This window comes from Peromyscus leucopus, chromosome 6, assembly GCF_004664715.2.
Source record: "Peromyscus leucopus breed LL Stock chromosome 6, UCI_PerLeu_2.1, whole genome shotgun sequence".
Lineage (NCBI taxonomy): Eukaryota > Metazoa > Chordata > Mammalia > Rodentia > Cricetidae > Peromyscus > Peromyscus leucopus.
Genome location: NC_051068.1, coordinates 107,969,507 through 107,985,372, shown reverse-complemented (window position 1 = coordinate 107,985,372; position 15,866 = coordinate 107,969,507). Strand labels below are relative to the sequence as shown.

At 46.6% G+C, this 15,866-nt stretch overlaps 1 protein-coding gene across 2 annotated transcripts in view; it reads right to left on the bottom strand.

Annotated features, from left to right (window-relative positions):
- Window positions 1–11,896: 11,896 nt before the first annotated feature.
- The window catches only part of Manba (mannosidase beta), a 96,834-nt gene continuing 92,864 nt past the window's right edge, over window positions 11,897–15,866 (bottom strand). For both annotated transcript variants that reach the window (XM_028857392.2, XM_037207131.1), the window contains exon 17: window positions 11,897–13,162. In XM_028857392.2, the coding sequence (XP_028713225.1) occupies window positions 12,938–13,162 (225 nt within the window). In that variant the 3' untranslated portion in view covers window positions 11,897–12,937. The remainder of the gene's footprint in view (window positions 13,163–15,866) is intronic.

The window sequence follows — 15,866 nt, the reverse complement described above, 5'->3', positions numbered from 1 at the left end:
TGAGTTTATAACCAGATATTTAGCTCCTAGGCCATAATTTTATTAGGACAAGAAGATAAATAATGATTGAGTCCATCAGTAAGGATTTGGTATAAGATTAAATAAAATGTCAGTGATTAAGAGTTTTTTTTTGTTTTCCTTTTTTTAAATTTATTTATTTTGATTTTATGTGCATTGGTGCTTTGCCATGAGTGTCAGATCCCCTGGAACTGGAGTTACAGACAGTTGTGAGCCACCATGTGGGTGCTGGGAATTGAACCCGGGTCCTCTGGAAGAGCAGTCAGTGCTCTCAACCACTGAGACACCTCTTGAGCCCTCAATTTTTTTTTTATTAATTTTTTTCATTTATTTTACATCCCAACCGCAGCTTCTCCTCCACCCTTCTCCCATTCCCTCCCCCCACCCCCTCCTCCCCCCCCCCCCCCCCCTCCTCTGTAGCAGGAATCTTAAGTTCTTATTAATAAAATCAACTAGGCGAGTTATTGGATCCATGCTGGTAGATCAGAGAGACAGAACAAGCACAGCTATCTCACCTCGCCGGATCCTCAGCTGGTCTTGTCTCCTCAGACTGGAGGCCTCTGAGTCCTCATCCGAATGGGGCTCAGCTGAATTACTGCTCAAAAGCCTGAATGCTTAACAGCCACATGTTTAACCAGCAAATGTTTAACCAGGCCAAAATCTTCTAGTTTCTCGTCTCACGCCTTACATATCTTTCTGTTTTCTACCACCACTCCTGGATTAAAGGCTGGCTTTCTGGGATTAAAGGCGTGTCACCATGCTTGGCTATTTCCAATGTGGCCTTGAACTCACAGAGATCCAGAGGGATTTCTATCTCTGGAATGCTAGGATTAAAGGTGTGAGTGCCACCATTTTCTAGCCTTTGTATCTAGTGGCTGTCTGTTCTCTGACCCCCAGATAAATTTATTAGGGTACACAATATTTTGGGGAACACAATACCACCACACTCCTCCACCTCTGTTCAGAAAGGAGCAGGCCTCCCATGGGTGTCAACAAAGCATGGCATATCAAGTTGAGGTAGAGACTAAGCTCCTCTCCTTGTCTTAAGGCTGGGCAAGGCGATCCAGTATGAGAAATCGGTTCCTGAAAGCCAGCCAAAGCACTAGGGACGGGCCCCAGTCCCACTGCCAGGAGTCCCACAGCAGCTCAAACCACATGACCATCCCACATTATGCAGACTTGTCCCGTGCGGGCTCCCTAGCTGTCAACCCATAGTTTGTGGGCTCCCATGAGCAGGCCAGTTGTTTCTGTGGGCTCCCTTGTGATGACCCTGACCCCCCTGCTTGTACAATCCTTCCTCCCACTACTCAACAGGATTCCTCAGGCTCAGCCCAGTGTTTGGCTGTGGATCTCTGCATCTGTTGCCATCAGTTACTGGACGAAGGTTCTCCAATGACAGTTGGGGTAGTCACCAATCTGATTACAGAAGGCCAGTCAGGCTACCTATCCACTGTTGCTAGGAGTCTTAGCTGGGGTCATCCTTAGAGATTGATGTGAGTTTCTCTTGCAATAGGTTTCTACCTGACCCCGAAATGTCACCCCCACATCAAGACATCTCTTTCATTACTCTCCTCTTCCATCCACCCCACAACCTGATCCCTCATATTCCCATCCCCATCTGCAGATTTACCCAGGAGATCTCTTCTATTTCCCCTTCCCTGGGAAGTACAAGTGTCCCCCTTTGGGCCCTCCTTGTTACCTAGTCTAAGAGGATAACTATTTAATAAACCAATATCCCAAGTGGCTTAATCACCAATTAATCTGAGTCCTTCCCTATCAAAATTTCCAGATGTATGAAAATTTAAACTGTAAGAATATTAGACATACTACTAATCATGGATAAATAATCTGGAAGTCAAGAGGCCCTTTTAATCAAGACTTTATTCTGTAGTATAAAAACAATCTTAGAGTACATCACAAATCAATGGAAACTTGTTAAAAAGAAAATTCTATCTTCTATTACATTACCATTTCTCTGTCCTGACACACCCCTGTTATTCTGAGTTTTGAAAACCATAAAATGAAAAAGAACTTTTCTAGTGTTCCTTAGTACTTCTTGGAACAACCTTGCCTCCATTCCTCAGCCAAGTCCTCTCTGCGGCTGTTAGCTGCTGTGTCCCACAGCATAATGTCAATACCCATCCCACTAAGAGAGAGAGAGACCATCTCTTCCTGAGTCTAGGCCACCTGTGACAAGGCAGTAAAGATGCAGAGTGACTTCCAAACTTAGGTCCCAACTTCTGCCAGCCTCCCTGGGCGTTCTCCTGGAACTCAGTTACCACATTCAGAGGGAGCCAAGCAGCCACCTAGAGAAGCCCAGCACCAGTGTTGGCCAACAGCCTTTAACCAAGATCCTAGCCAATGCCAGGCAAGCCAACCTCTCAGCTGCCAAGTGACCCTGCCTGGCCTTTAGGCTGCCTCAGCAGATGCAGCCCATGATAGAGCCAGGCTGTTTTGCTGTTCTGCTCAAATGACAGGTTTGAAAGCAAATTAAATGCTAGTGAGGGTTTTAAGCCCTGGGTGTAAAGTGGATGGCGGGTTTCTTGTGAGACGTGAGGCAGTTCTCCTACCGGAAGTTCAGCATTAAAAGATACTAACTTAAGACAGGCAATGGTGGTGCATGCCTTTAATCCTAGCACTCAAAAGCAGAGGTAGGCAGATCTCTGAGTTCGAGCCCAGCCTGGTCTGCAGAGCGAGTTCCATGACAGCCAGGGCTACACAGAGAAACCCTGTCTCAGAAAGCAAAAATTAGATAGATAGATAGATAGATAGAGAGAGAGAGAGAGAGAGAGAGAGAGAGAGAGAGAGAGAGAGATAAGTAAATAGATGAGAACAACAGATAGATTTTAGTATCGAGACTATCTTGTAGCTGGCTTTGACTCACGGTAGAGGCGAACTCACACAACTGCTCGAGTGGAAAAGCGTGCGCCACCCCCCGCATTTCTATTCTTTAATAAGCAGTTTTTGCTCCCCTTTGTTCCAGAAACTTCTCCTTCCTACCCAGGTCTCTATGCTAGTTCATAGGAAGGCAGCCAGCACTGCCTGCCTCCCAATGGAAGGAGAGTCCACCTTTGCGCCAGCAGATGGGGATAAATACCAGAGGCAGTGTAGGTGATCAGGTGGGAAGCTAGAATGGCCTGAAATAAGCTCGCCCCGGAGCCCGTCTCACAGCAGGCCGCCACTCAAAAATAGCTTCCTCAGAACTTCAGTCAACCTTTGAGGTTTCTGTACTCTGCAGGCATAACCCAGACCTTTTCAGGATCCGCAGCCTTTCTTCTTCTGCAGAAGGAAGCCCTGCCGTTGTTCATTTACCCACCTGGGTCCCCCGCGGCAGCTCTCTGGCAACACAGACATTGCGGTCACCAGCTCAGAGTACAGCCCCAAAGCCTGGTAAGTCTTAGCGGAGAAAAGCGAAGGGGAAGGAGCCAGCCAGAGTGAGCATCTTGACACAGCAGCCCCTTTCAATCAAAAATTACCAATCATTCTCAACCCATTTCTGATACAGAAACAAAGCTCCATTTTGACCCATCCCAGATTCAAATCCAGGTCTGACCAACCCCAAAGACTATCTTTGAGGATGCTTGGAGTCTTTGATGAAAAACTAGCTTGTGTTTATAAAAATGTGTACAGCTCTGTGCAAAGATGGAGCCATAATGTATCGAGCCATGCGCAAAGTGAGCTGAGAATATCACCAAAAAGACATATTGCTTGCTTAAAACGATTACCAACAAGCTAAGATGCATATGCATGAATTATTCATGAGCTAGAGGCCACTGTACCTTTCTTCTTCCTATTTTGTGCTTTCCAGGAAATTTTTCTTTCTGACTTATACTTCTCCTGGTAATGGATATGGGGAGACACAGGAGTCAAAATGGGTTGAAACAAAAATTGTGTTTATTTCCTTCAATATCACAGAACTTAGGGGTGGGAAAGATCTTAAGGTTACCTATTCAGATGCTGGGGGTGTGGCAGAGTTTAGAGCTGTTCCTACAATGCTGTGTGAAAGATGTCAGGCCGGCAGACCTTAACAGATTAATTTCTTCAGGAAGCTATGGCCCATAGGGATCCCACCCAAAGGAAAGGGCGAATTGGTCGGTCGATCAGTCTCTGTCTGCAGAGAGCTGGCATGACCTTGACAGCCACAGGAAAGAAACGGTGGAGATTCTGTTTATTCTCTCCAGGCCAGAAGCCTAGCAGACAAAGCAAGAGTCCCTGCTCCAGTCTTCCACTCAGTACCTTAGCAGAGCTGGGGCTGAAAACACAAAGCCGGAGAGGAAACATCTCCCACCGGGAAGGGCTGAACCTTGATGCTGGTACCAAGTCCCAAATTGTTAGTTCTGTTCTATGGGGAAAGAGACGTTTTCTGCATTTCAAAACCATTTTGTAAAGCCAGGCTTGTGGCACATGTTTGTAATCCCAATGCTCAGGAGGCTGAGACAGGAGGATTACCATCATTTTGAGGCAACTTAGACTACATAGTGAGACCCTGTCTCAAAAGCAGATGACTACGATGATGATTTTGAAGTTCACCTTCCCTTTCCCAAAGCAACATTGTACAACTTAAGTTACAGTATAACTCAAAGATTTGAAGGAGAAGCTTCATAGCAAGGGTGATTTTCTTCTACAGCACACTTGTTTATCTCCATGTTCCCATGTTCCTTACACATTTGAAATAAATTTCTTTCTATGATTTGGAAACAACTTATTTTTTTTTTTTTTTTTTTTTTTTTTTTTTTTTATTTTTTTTTTTTTTTTTTTTTTTTTTTTTTTTTTTTTGAGACAGGGTTTTCTGTGGAGCTGTGGAGCCTGTCCTGGAACGACCAGGCTGGCCTCGAACTCACGAAGATCCGCCTGGCTCTGCCTCCCAAGTGCTAGGATTAAAGGCGTGCGCCGCCGCCGCCGCCACCACCACCACCACCACCTGTCTGGAAACAACTATCTTACAAAATTAAGCAAGTATCTTTAAACATGAGTGCTTCCACCTAAAAATATTTCCAAGTACTGATTTCTGTGACACTCTGAGGTAAATAGAGGGGTTATACTTCGGGCCACAGTCCGCAGGACATATGCGCTGTTGTCTGGTCCTTCTGTGAAGAGAGAGAGCCGGACCAACTTCACTTCACAGTTTGGGTCTCAGCGTTGCTCTTTAGCCAATCAGAGTGCAGGGATGCCTTGAAGGAACAAATCAATCACATGGTTGTGCCAGAAGGAGCACTTGCCAGTCAGGGGCATTGAAGGACAGTACTCACAGCTGGCCAAACAGCTGGAAGGGAGCAGTCCACCAAACTAACTCAGCTAAGAACACTAAAACTAGGGAGAGCTCCCAGGACAGGGCAGGAGGTGTCTTCAGAGTGCTTGCTGATCTTCCTTCCTTCAACCTTTCTCCTTCCGGCCCCTTCCCCCTGGCTTGGGAGCCCCCAGGTGCTTGTTTCTCAACACTGCCTGGCCTTGCTTCCTGGGGTGCATCCCATTCCTTCAGCAAACCCACCCATACTCCGCCTATGCTCCGCCCACACTAATACAGAATCCTGCCTCCCAACAGCAGCACAGGCAGACCCAGGCAGGCCAGTAGGACCACACGGAACACCCCTGTGAAGTCCTGCTGCAGCCTCCCAGGCAGGCGTGGCCACCAGAGCTGGCCATGACCCTTCCTGGGGCTCCACTGCCCCTGCACCTCTCCATCACTGCCTAGGACACAGAGTGGTACCACCATCCACCCAGGAGTGAGGACAGTGTGGGCTCCCAAACTATCTGTGTGAACCACTCAGATCTATGCAAAGACATCCCTACAAGCCTGCCCACCCCAGTTTTGACCCCTTGAAGGTCACAGTCACCATTTGGCTCTGCCTTCCCCACCCTCCAGCCAAAAGCCTATAGTAACCAGGGCACAGCATATGCGCAGAGCATGCGGGCCAGCCGCCATGGTGGGTCTGAAAGGCATGGGGGGCTCCTTAAGGCTGCAGAGAGGGACGAACTGGAGCTGGAATGCCATCCCTTTCCTCAGGCCGTGCCACATGCGGCCACGCAGCCGCTGACGGTCACATCTTTTCTTTTGTCGCGGAGACTTTCTCTGTAGCTCATCTAACTTCTCCCTCGGCTATTCCAGAGGCTTTGCGTCAAGTTTCCATAGAGTCACAGTAATTAAATTTCCATTAGGAATCATTCAGGGCTGGCAAGGTGGCTCAGCTCGGAAAGGCGATGGCTGCACAAGCCTGGCAAGCTGAGGGATCCCCAGAACCCACCAAAAGGTCGAAGGTGAGAACCGACTCCACAAAGTTGTCCTTAGACCTCCAGACACCACACACGCACACGCACGCACTTTAAAAAAAATCACTCAGCTGCTACCTTTTTGCCAGGCTAGCAGGATGGAAAGAAATGAAATAAAGTTGCTCTGCGTGTTGGAACCTTGTGTTTCCTGCTGTTGCCTCTCGCTGTTTGCCAGGAGCCTGGAAAGAAGCTGGAGCTGCGCTAAGAGATCTGCAGCCTCCTTGCTTCTCTCCCCTCCCCCCCACCTTCTCCTCCCAACCCCGCCCCCGTCCGTCCCTTCTTGCCCTTTCTCGCTCTTCCTTCTCTATCGCATTCTTTCTTCCTTTCTCTCTTTTCCTCTTCCTGTCTCTCTCGCTTTCTCTTTCTCTCTCTCGCTTTCTCTCTCCCCTTCTCTTCTCTTTTTCTCTTTCACACTCTTTCTCTTCCTATCGACTATCTTCTTCCCCCTCTCTCTCCACCTTTCACTCTTCATTGCTCACTACTACCTTCCTTTGAAAACAGTCGCCCGTGCATACACTCCCGTGCAGTGGCAGCTAGCTCCCCCGGGCTCTTCCCCCACCCTCCACCTTAGAGCAACAGGGTGCCGAACCCCCCAGGAAGCTCGCTGAAAGCCAGGCACTGGCCAGCTGCCTCCCAGCAGCCTCATTTCCTGTGCATAGGAGATAAGTAGCCTCTGTGGGCAGCTGCCGAGCCCTGCACCGTCACCCGGCAGGGCCCCGCCCCCCGCAGCTCTTTTGTTTTGCTTTTGATAAAACTGGACCCAGCCATACCAAAAAAGGAGGAGGGTGGATTTGAAATATATTCATCTTTCCGCTTCTTCAACTCAGGTCATAGAGCTGGAGTCATCCCCATCCCCTGGTAGTAAAGCTTTAAAAGGCTTTTTTTACTTTAGTCCAGAGACTCCCTAGGCCTAATGGCTCCCACAATCTTTTGCGGGACAGTAACCGCAAGGCAGCTGATCCCTGCTGGCACTGGACAGGCTGATCCCATTTAATTCACAGTGATGCTGTGAAATACTTGTTATTATTGACCACGGTCTGTAACATACAGAAATTAAAGCTGGGCCGTTACACGACTAATTCAAGATTAACACGTGTTGGCCTTAGATGAAGTTGCATCATCCAGGCACGGGCGGTGGGTGACCCAGCACCCCATGGTTGAGGGGAAGCCCATGTGCCTGCCCTGCCCTCCCCAAGACCTAGCTATGTGTGGGACCTCAAAGCTCAGGTGATCGTGAAGGTGATTTTGATTGATTATAAATTAAGATTGCGCCGGGCGTGGTGGCGCACGCCTTTAATCCCAGCACTCGGGAGGCAGAGGCAGGCGGATCTCTGTGAGTTCGAGGCCAGCCTGGGCTACCAAGTGAGCTCCAGGAAAGGCACAAAGCTACACAGAGAAACCCTGTCTCGAAAAAAAAAAAAAAAAAAAAACAAAAAAAAAAAAAAAACAAAAAAAAGTTAAGATTGCCTAGGAGCAAATTCACCAAATACAGGCTTTATTGTTTTTTGTTTTGGTTTGTTTTTTTCCCCTATAGCATGAAGATCAGAGACAAATAAATCCATTATTTTGAATGAACTCTCCCTTATTAAATGTTACCAGGTCATTCAAATTTCTAGAGCACTTCTGGACTCCCATCTGCTGGCCAAATGGGCTCTGTGATTTCATCCAAACTTCCTATACGTGTGTCTTCAGGACAGCCAGTCAGGGTAGGATAATAGGGTGCTTGCTGCTTCCCTTGACTCTCCCTGGATCCCTGGGTGACACTGTCCAGGCTACCATCTGATCCTGCCCAGATGCAGATATGCCCACCTCCCTAGACCTGTCCTGTGGCCTTCATGTGGAAGCAATAAGCACGATAGCTTACATTTGCTGTGTTTGTGCTACCATTATCAATCATCTCATTTAGTTCTCACAATTAACGTAGGAGGTGGGTTAAATTATACATATGTGTGTAGGTATATGTATATATTAAATTATACATATATATATATATATATATATATATATATATATATACACACACACACACACACATACATACATACATATAAAGCTAAGGCAGAGAAGGGCCAGGAAGGCCGCTCAGTTGATAAAGTGCCTGCTGCTGATACATGAGGCTCTGCCTTTGGACCTCCATCATCCCCATAAGAGCCAAGCATGGTGATACATCTTTCACCTCAGAGTAGGGAGAGCAGTGGCGAGCGGATCCCCAAAGCTCATTGGCCAGCCAGCCTTGCTGAATCAGTGAGCTGCAGGTTCAGAGAGAGACCCTGTCTTAAAAAAAAATGGTAGAGAGAGATCAAGGAAGACATCCGACATTGACCTTTGGCCGCCACACACAGGCACGCTCACAAACATATACATATACCACGCACACAAATAGAAAATATAGAAATTGAGGCACAGAAGGACTCAAAACCTACTAGTATTGGCCCAGTATTCAAACACAAGTACCTAGTGCATCTAACGCCAAAGCTCATGCCTTTACTTGAATCAGTTAGGATGACTGGTTCTCAAATCGGAAGACCTGACTGGCTGCAAGCGGGTTAAACAAATGAGGCCTTTTGGGTATTCTAAGGAGACCCGAGTTCGGGGGTGGAGGGCTAGTCTAGCAGCTCTACACCATTGCTGTCCCTGTCAACACTGTTTCATCAACAGCTCTTAAGTGTCCAGTCCTCCAATAGATGTTTCTCAGTTACACCCAGTAGCAAGATTCACTTCCAATATCTATTTATGAGGAATATTGTATGGGTATGAGTGTTTTGCCTGCCTGTATTACTGCACCCCTGCAGTGCCTGAGGTCAGAAGAGAGTGTCTGACCCTTGGCAGTTGCAATGACAGATGACTGTGAGCCATCCTGTAGGTGCTGGGAATCATAGCCCAAGTCTTCTGGAAGAGCAGCAAGTACTCTCAACCGACAGAGGCATCTCTCCGGCCCCTCCAGTATCTCTTTTACCAGGCAGGAAAATCCTATCAAGATACGTACTTAGGTCACATGTTTAACCATACACCACCCACTGACAAAGGGGAATATGCTTGGAATAACCAAGTATTCACTCCCTGGAGATGGACACAGCCTCCTCCACAGAGCAGACAGTCTGGCTGTTGGCTGGCCAGTCAGTAATAGCTGCTCCAACCCCTAGGAATGTATGCTGTCTCTCAGGACCCAAAAAATTTGACCAAGGCCACAATAAATAAGGACAACAGAGTAATATCTTATTACTTTGGGTGCTCCCAAACATGTTAGAGGCAAGGACAAACGCCAGTTTGCAAATACAAATGTCCCCCTTCCAGAGAGCTCTGGGTAATGTGTGTGTGGAATCTTGCTCACTGCACAGCATGAGACAGCACAAATCTAGCTAAAGGGCTAAAGAATCAAGCTCCATCATCACTGCAAACTTCCCCTTTATGGCAGGACCGGCGGCCCTTGTTTACAAACATGAGGAAGGATACTTATCGAACACGAGACAAAGACGCAATGCCATTATTTCTGCAAAGCCCATCACTGTTGGGCTCCTGCTCAAGGGCTCAGAGATGTCTTGGCAGGTTGGCCGACCCTCTGCTTGTACGGCAGGGCCTGGCCAGCTCATCTAGTAGTCTTCCTTATGTATTAATTACAAAGAAAGTCTTCAGAGACCCATTCAAAATGTTTTCATTTTATCCTAAGTTTTCCAAAAACAACTTTCCTAAAATGCTGGACAAGATGGCCTTATTGAAAGATTTCAAGTATGGGGCTCTTGGGGAAACTGAGGCAGATTGTCCGTTTGGGTAAGAAGGCTATTAGAACAATGATTAGTTTACTGCTGGGGAGGGTGAGGAAAAGATGCCCTCCCCCACCCCTTACCCCTGTCACCTGTGGGGGGCAAGGGAGCTGACCCCCCCTTACCGGCTGCAGCTCTTGGGAAAGTGGGACCTGCACCTCACCTGCTTCAGGTCTTTATCACCTTAAGAATTTGGCAAACATGCTTTCATTTCTCCAGTTCTCCTTCATTCCAACAGAAAACAACATCATTCTGCTTAATTTGCAGGTGACTTCCCAGGTGTGACAATGTCTCACCATAAAAAGTCCAGTAAGAAGGCAGAGAGAAAAAGAATGACAGGGAATAGGAATGAGGAAGTTACTACTTGTACTGTTCTCTGTCGGGGACTGGGAGGACCCAACCCTGTGCAGTGTGACCTGGCCATCCCAGCACTCTCCCTGGAATATACTTTGCAAGGTTCTATCAGTGAGACCCGACCCTGCTGATCCTGCTGTTTCTACCTTGCCTGCTGTTCCCATAAACACTAAGGAGAGCTACAGAACTCAGAAACCCAACCCCACGAGAAAGCACGTCAGACTCCACTACAGCAAACGTGGCAAAAACACCTGTCCAAATCGTGCACAGGCTCTCTGGAAGAACTCTGGCTTCTGCCACTCCCTAACGGTATTCATACTGTGTGCGGCCAAAGAAAACTGAAGTTACTGCCCAAGGTCCTACAGCTAAAAAGTCTCAGAATGTGGGTTTGAATTGTGAGAAGTGTGGCTAGCAGCCCTGCTGTCTCTGCAGCCACATCTTTGAGCTAAATTCTTTCATTTATTCTGCAAAAATAAGACGGACTGACTACTGATTCCATTTTACCACAAGAATTGAGAATACAGAAGTTCAGCCACTTCATTCAGGTTGCAGAATTAATTTGAGGATAACCCCAATGTAAACATGATGAGGTGTGGCCAACATTGTGATATGTTGTTGTCATCTGCAAAATTCGCACCAGAGAACCATGCAATGAATTCCTCCAAAAAAGCCTCATAATTTTTAAAAGTATATGCATGCGTATGTATGCATGTTTGGGAATGCATGCCATTTATGTGCAGGTACCTACAAAGGCCAGAAGAGGGTATCAGATCCCTTTGACCTGAAGGTACAGGCAGTTGAGAAATGTCTAACATGAGCTCTGGGAACCTACCTCTGGTCCTCTAGAAGAACAGCAAGTTCTCTTAACTTTAAAGTCATCTCTCTATTCCTGGTGGACCTGAGAGCTCTTTTCTCTGGCAATAATAACCACACATTTCATCTTCAGTAGGTAGCATTTCACAGTGCTATTACCCCAGAACCTCCACATTTGGTTCCACACATTGCAAGTTAAGCGATTTTACACTGCGTGTTGGGTACATTCCCTCCCACAGGACGCAGACTGGATATGGCTGCTAGTCTATTCACTTCCAAGTCCACTTCACAGACTTCTCATGTGGAATCCACCCAGGTAATGAAGAGCAAGGTCCTCTGTTGCGCTCAGCAAGGTGGAGTCCTTGAGCAGCCTCAGGTGTGAGAGAGAGAGACAGAGACAGAGAGAGAGAGAGACAGAGAGAGTCTATGTGTGTTTTTGTGTGTCTGTAAAATGAGGAAACCCTTGGGTATTGAAGAAAAGCACTAAACGGCCTGTAGTATTTATCTTCTTTTCAGGGATCTTCAGCCTAGTGCTCTTCAATTTTAAAAACAAAACCATTATTTAATGAGTCTCGGATAGAAATAAATATACTCATCATCCGTCCATTCCACTAAGGAATTATGAACACTTTTCAGTAATCTTGGTTTATATTCTTCAAATTCTCTCATTTATCAAGCAGAAATGAATGGTCAGTGCAGCCTTGCACACAATGAAATGTTTATTAAATGGTGAAACAGAGTACAGATGAACTATCAAGTTGTCAATCAATTTGTATAAACTATGGCTTTTTATATAATTTTAAACATATAGAAAAAGTACAAAAGTAGTACAAAAAAGTCCACAAACCTGTACCCAAGTTAGCTACCTATCAACATTTTTTGCTACTTCCACACCAGAGTAGATGAGTTTAAATGTAGCTCATATCTTTTGATTAGAAAGCTCACCAGAGTCAGTGTTAGCCTAATGGTCACATGAAAGCTTAGAACCAATACAGGTGAAAAATTCTACAGTGTCATCAGGGCCAACCTTGAACTTGTGATTCTCCTGCCTCTGCCTCCAGAGTGCTAGGACTACAGGAAGGTACCAACACAACCAGCCTATACTGCTCTTTAAAGAAAGATCACTCTCTTGGCCTTTTAATAACAAACTATATGAAGAAAGGAATCCTACCTCAAGATGGTAACCAAATGACAGCCTTCAAGCCCTCCACTGTCTACCAACAGCCATCAATATGGCCACCGTCTAACAATTTCTGTTGTAACTATTGTAACCTCTATTGTACTGAGCTCCCATTTCCTCTGGCAATCATAGCCTCACACTCTGTCTTCAGTGGGTAGAATTTTACACGGTTCTAAAAGGCCTACATTACTTCAGAACCTCCACATTTAGTTCCATGCATACTGTCGGGTCACAATCTAGTGACTCCCCAAAAGATCATCGAGTTATCTAACTCTTCTTCATTGTGTGTTAGCTGTGGAACCAAGTCCTAAAAACACAATCCTGGGTGATTCAAGAACACCTGGGCGTGACCTTGTCTAAGGGCACCACCTCGGTGATCAGCCATCTTCGAAAGTATTCACTGTACAAACTGGAAGAGTGAATGGTCGGTGCATGCCAGCTAGCAGATGTGCCACGGCTTCTTTAGCTCTGGCTGCCCTTCTTTCCAGCCATGCTTTAGAAAGGCCTCATTCCCGGTGTCCACTGAGATACCATCCACATCTCTTCAGTAGATATCTGCCAGGGAGGTCACACTGAAAGCCTCCTGTAGCTCACTCTTGCTGGTGAGCTTCCAAGGGTAAAACAGTACAGAACGCATCTTCTCAATCATGAGGAAGCCATTGTCACTAAATCTCCCTGGGATGCTTCCTACATCCAGCCAAACAAAGGGAGCGATGGCGGAAGTTTTCAGGTCAAACACAAACAAATCACCCTTCTGAGAGATGTTGACCTGAAAAAATAAAAAAATAAAACAGATAAGGGAGGTGAAGGGCAAGAAAGAACTGCAGCCTACATTTATGTCTGCAGACATTTATGTGGGCCCAATAAAACCTGCACTTCCCAGCCCTTGGTCTGAACTGAAAAGTCATATATTCTGTGCAGTTTATGACACTTGACAAGATCAGGGAAATGATTTAAGTCTGTGGAAAATCACCAAATTGTCGTCTCAAGCCGAGGAAATGCATAAATGCCCATTTTGAAGGAAAACATCTCGAGAGAAGCTGAAAGCGTTATATCCTTACGAACCTTCACTAGAATACCAAGAAAGGGGTATTCAGCATTTTGGTGGCTTCAGTGACTTGTAAAGGACTAGAACTGGACCTAGGGGCAGACCCTAGCCACAGAGCTTCTAGACTCAGGTATGAAGTTATAACTTGTTCCCAAATCATGGCTGAAGGGTTCACAACGCGGTTACATTTACTGGGCGGACACTTCCACCTAGCCATTTCCGCATCAAAAGCGTCTTTCGTAGCTAGGATACCCGGTGGGCCCGGATATCTCCGCCTAGCAAGTTCCGGGCCAAGGGGTCTCGCGTGATCAGAGTCCCGTGGCATTGCATGGTCATGTAAGCGCGCAACGTGACCATGTGGTCTACGCACACGCGTAGAGTAGTGACGTGACCTGGCCACGCCCCCAGCCGGTTTTAAAAGTCCGGCGTGATATTCCCCATTCTCTTCTCCACGCACGTGTCTCTCCCATAGGCCTGCACTTCCTGTCCCTTTGTTTCTAATAAACTCTATAAGCGGATTCTGTCGTGTTTCGTGACGTTTCCTACAGGGTAAGAACACAATGCAGACAGAAAACTAACAATGGCACCTTCTCTTCCAATGGAGACCCCAATGTAGACACAGGCAGGCTGATCAGTGGCTTACCCCACTTACCCAGGTCAGGAGGCACCAGGGAAGCCTTGGCTACTGTTGCTGCAAGGCCAAGGTGAAAAGAGGCACCAGGGCCAAGCTCTCTCTGGTGCCTACTTTGAAGAAAAAGGTCACAACTCTGTACACCTTACAGCAGAGCTGGGGATTGAGCCTGAACTCCCGGTTCACAGAGATACACGCAATAAGTACCCCTGACAATAACAGCTAATCAACATTATTAGAACAAGTCTCACTGATACACTAATGAAATAGAACAAGAAGCCCTTCTGCTACTTTACCCCAATTATCATGAAGTAACCAAAGCTTATCTAAGCAAGAATGAACAAATAATTTCTTTTTAAATTAAGTCTTTTAGGTTGTGTGTGTATATGCATGCATGTGTTCATGTGTGTGCACACACACAACTGAGCACACTGAGGCCACAGATCAAGGTCAAGTAGCCTTCTAAATTGCCTATCCACTTTATTTTTTTTTTGAGACAGGGTATAGTCAGACATTTTGGTGGGGACTGCTGGCTCAACAATAATGGCACGAGACTTATTATTAATTATAAATGGTTGGCCAATAGCTTAGGCTTGTTGCTAACTAGCTCTTACAACTTAAATTAACCCATTTTTATCAATCTACTTTTTGTCTCATGGCTTAATTACCATTACTCTGTACTGCTCACACTGCTTCCTCTCCAGGCTGGAGACTTCCCTCTTCTTCTTCCCAGCATCCTGTGTGCCTAAAAATCCTGCCTAGCTATTGGCCATTCAGCTTTTATTAAACCAATCAGAATGACACATCTTCACAGTGTACAAAAAGATTATTCCATAACTGTGGGGGGCCAGCTAGGAGACCAGCTCCCACATTTTACCCCAGGGTACTCTTGAGGAGTGAGGGATAAGAGATTTAGATAAAAGGATAGAGGGGAGAGAAACAGAAACACAGGATAGCCTTGGGAGGGCCTGGATCCTAATCCACCAACCCCTTCTGTCTCTTCTAAAGGGCTCTTTATAGGAATGCCAAGGGATGGAGCAAAAGACCTCCCCCTAGCTCAGCCAAGTGTAGACCCTTCCAATTACCTAGAAACTATGCACAGGGTCAAGCAATCCTCTAATGCAGCTCTGCTGGGTAAAGCAAGCTCAGATCTCACTAGGAAACCTTTGTGGGCCTCCACACACAACAACAAGGTCTTTCATCGAGGCTAGAGCTCTCCAATTCAGATAGGCTGGCTGGCAAGCAAGCCCCAGGAATCCTCCCTGTCTCTGCCTCTCCAACGCTGGGATTACAGGAACAAGCTGCCACAGCTGGCTTTTGACTCGGTTTCTGGGGATCAAACTCAGGTCTTCATGTTTGCTGTCACCTTAGCAACTGAGCCATCTTCCCCAACAACAATAAACCAATTTGATTTCCAAGACCTAAGTTGATAGAGTGTGAATGGGTGCGTTATTCAGTTGTCTTTGCTATGGCGGCACCTTGGAGGCTCTTCTGTGGCTGTGATAAAACACTATGCCCAAGATAACATACAGAAGAGCGTTAAGATTCCATGAGGGCAGAGCAGAGGCCTGGCGGCAAGTGGCCGGCACAGCGGCAGGAACAGAAGCAGAGGGCTCATATCTTGAACCACAAGCACAAAGTGCGGAGAACAAACTGGAAGTGTCCTGAGGCTTTAAAGTCTCAAAGTCCGCCTCCAGCGACAAACTTCCTCCTAGAAGGCTGCACCTCTGAAACCTCCCCAAATAGATTCGCCACCAGGGAACCAAAAGTTCCAACAGGCAAGCTTTAATTTTC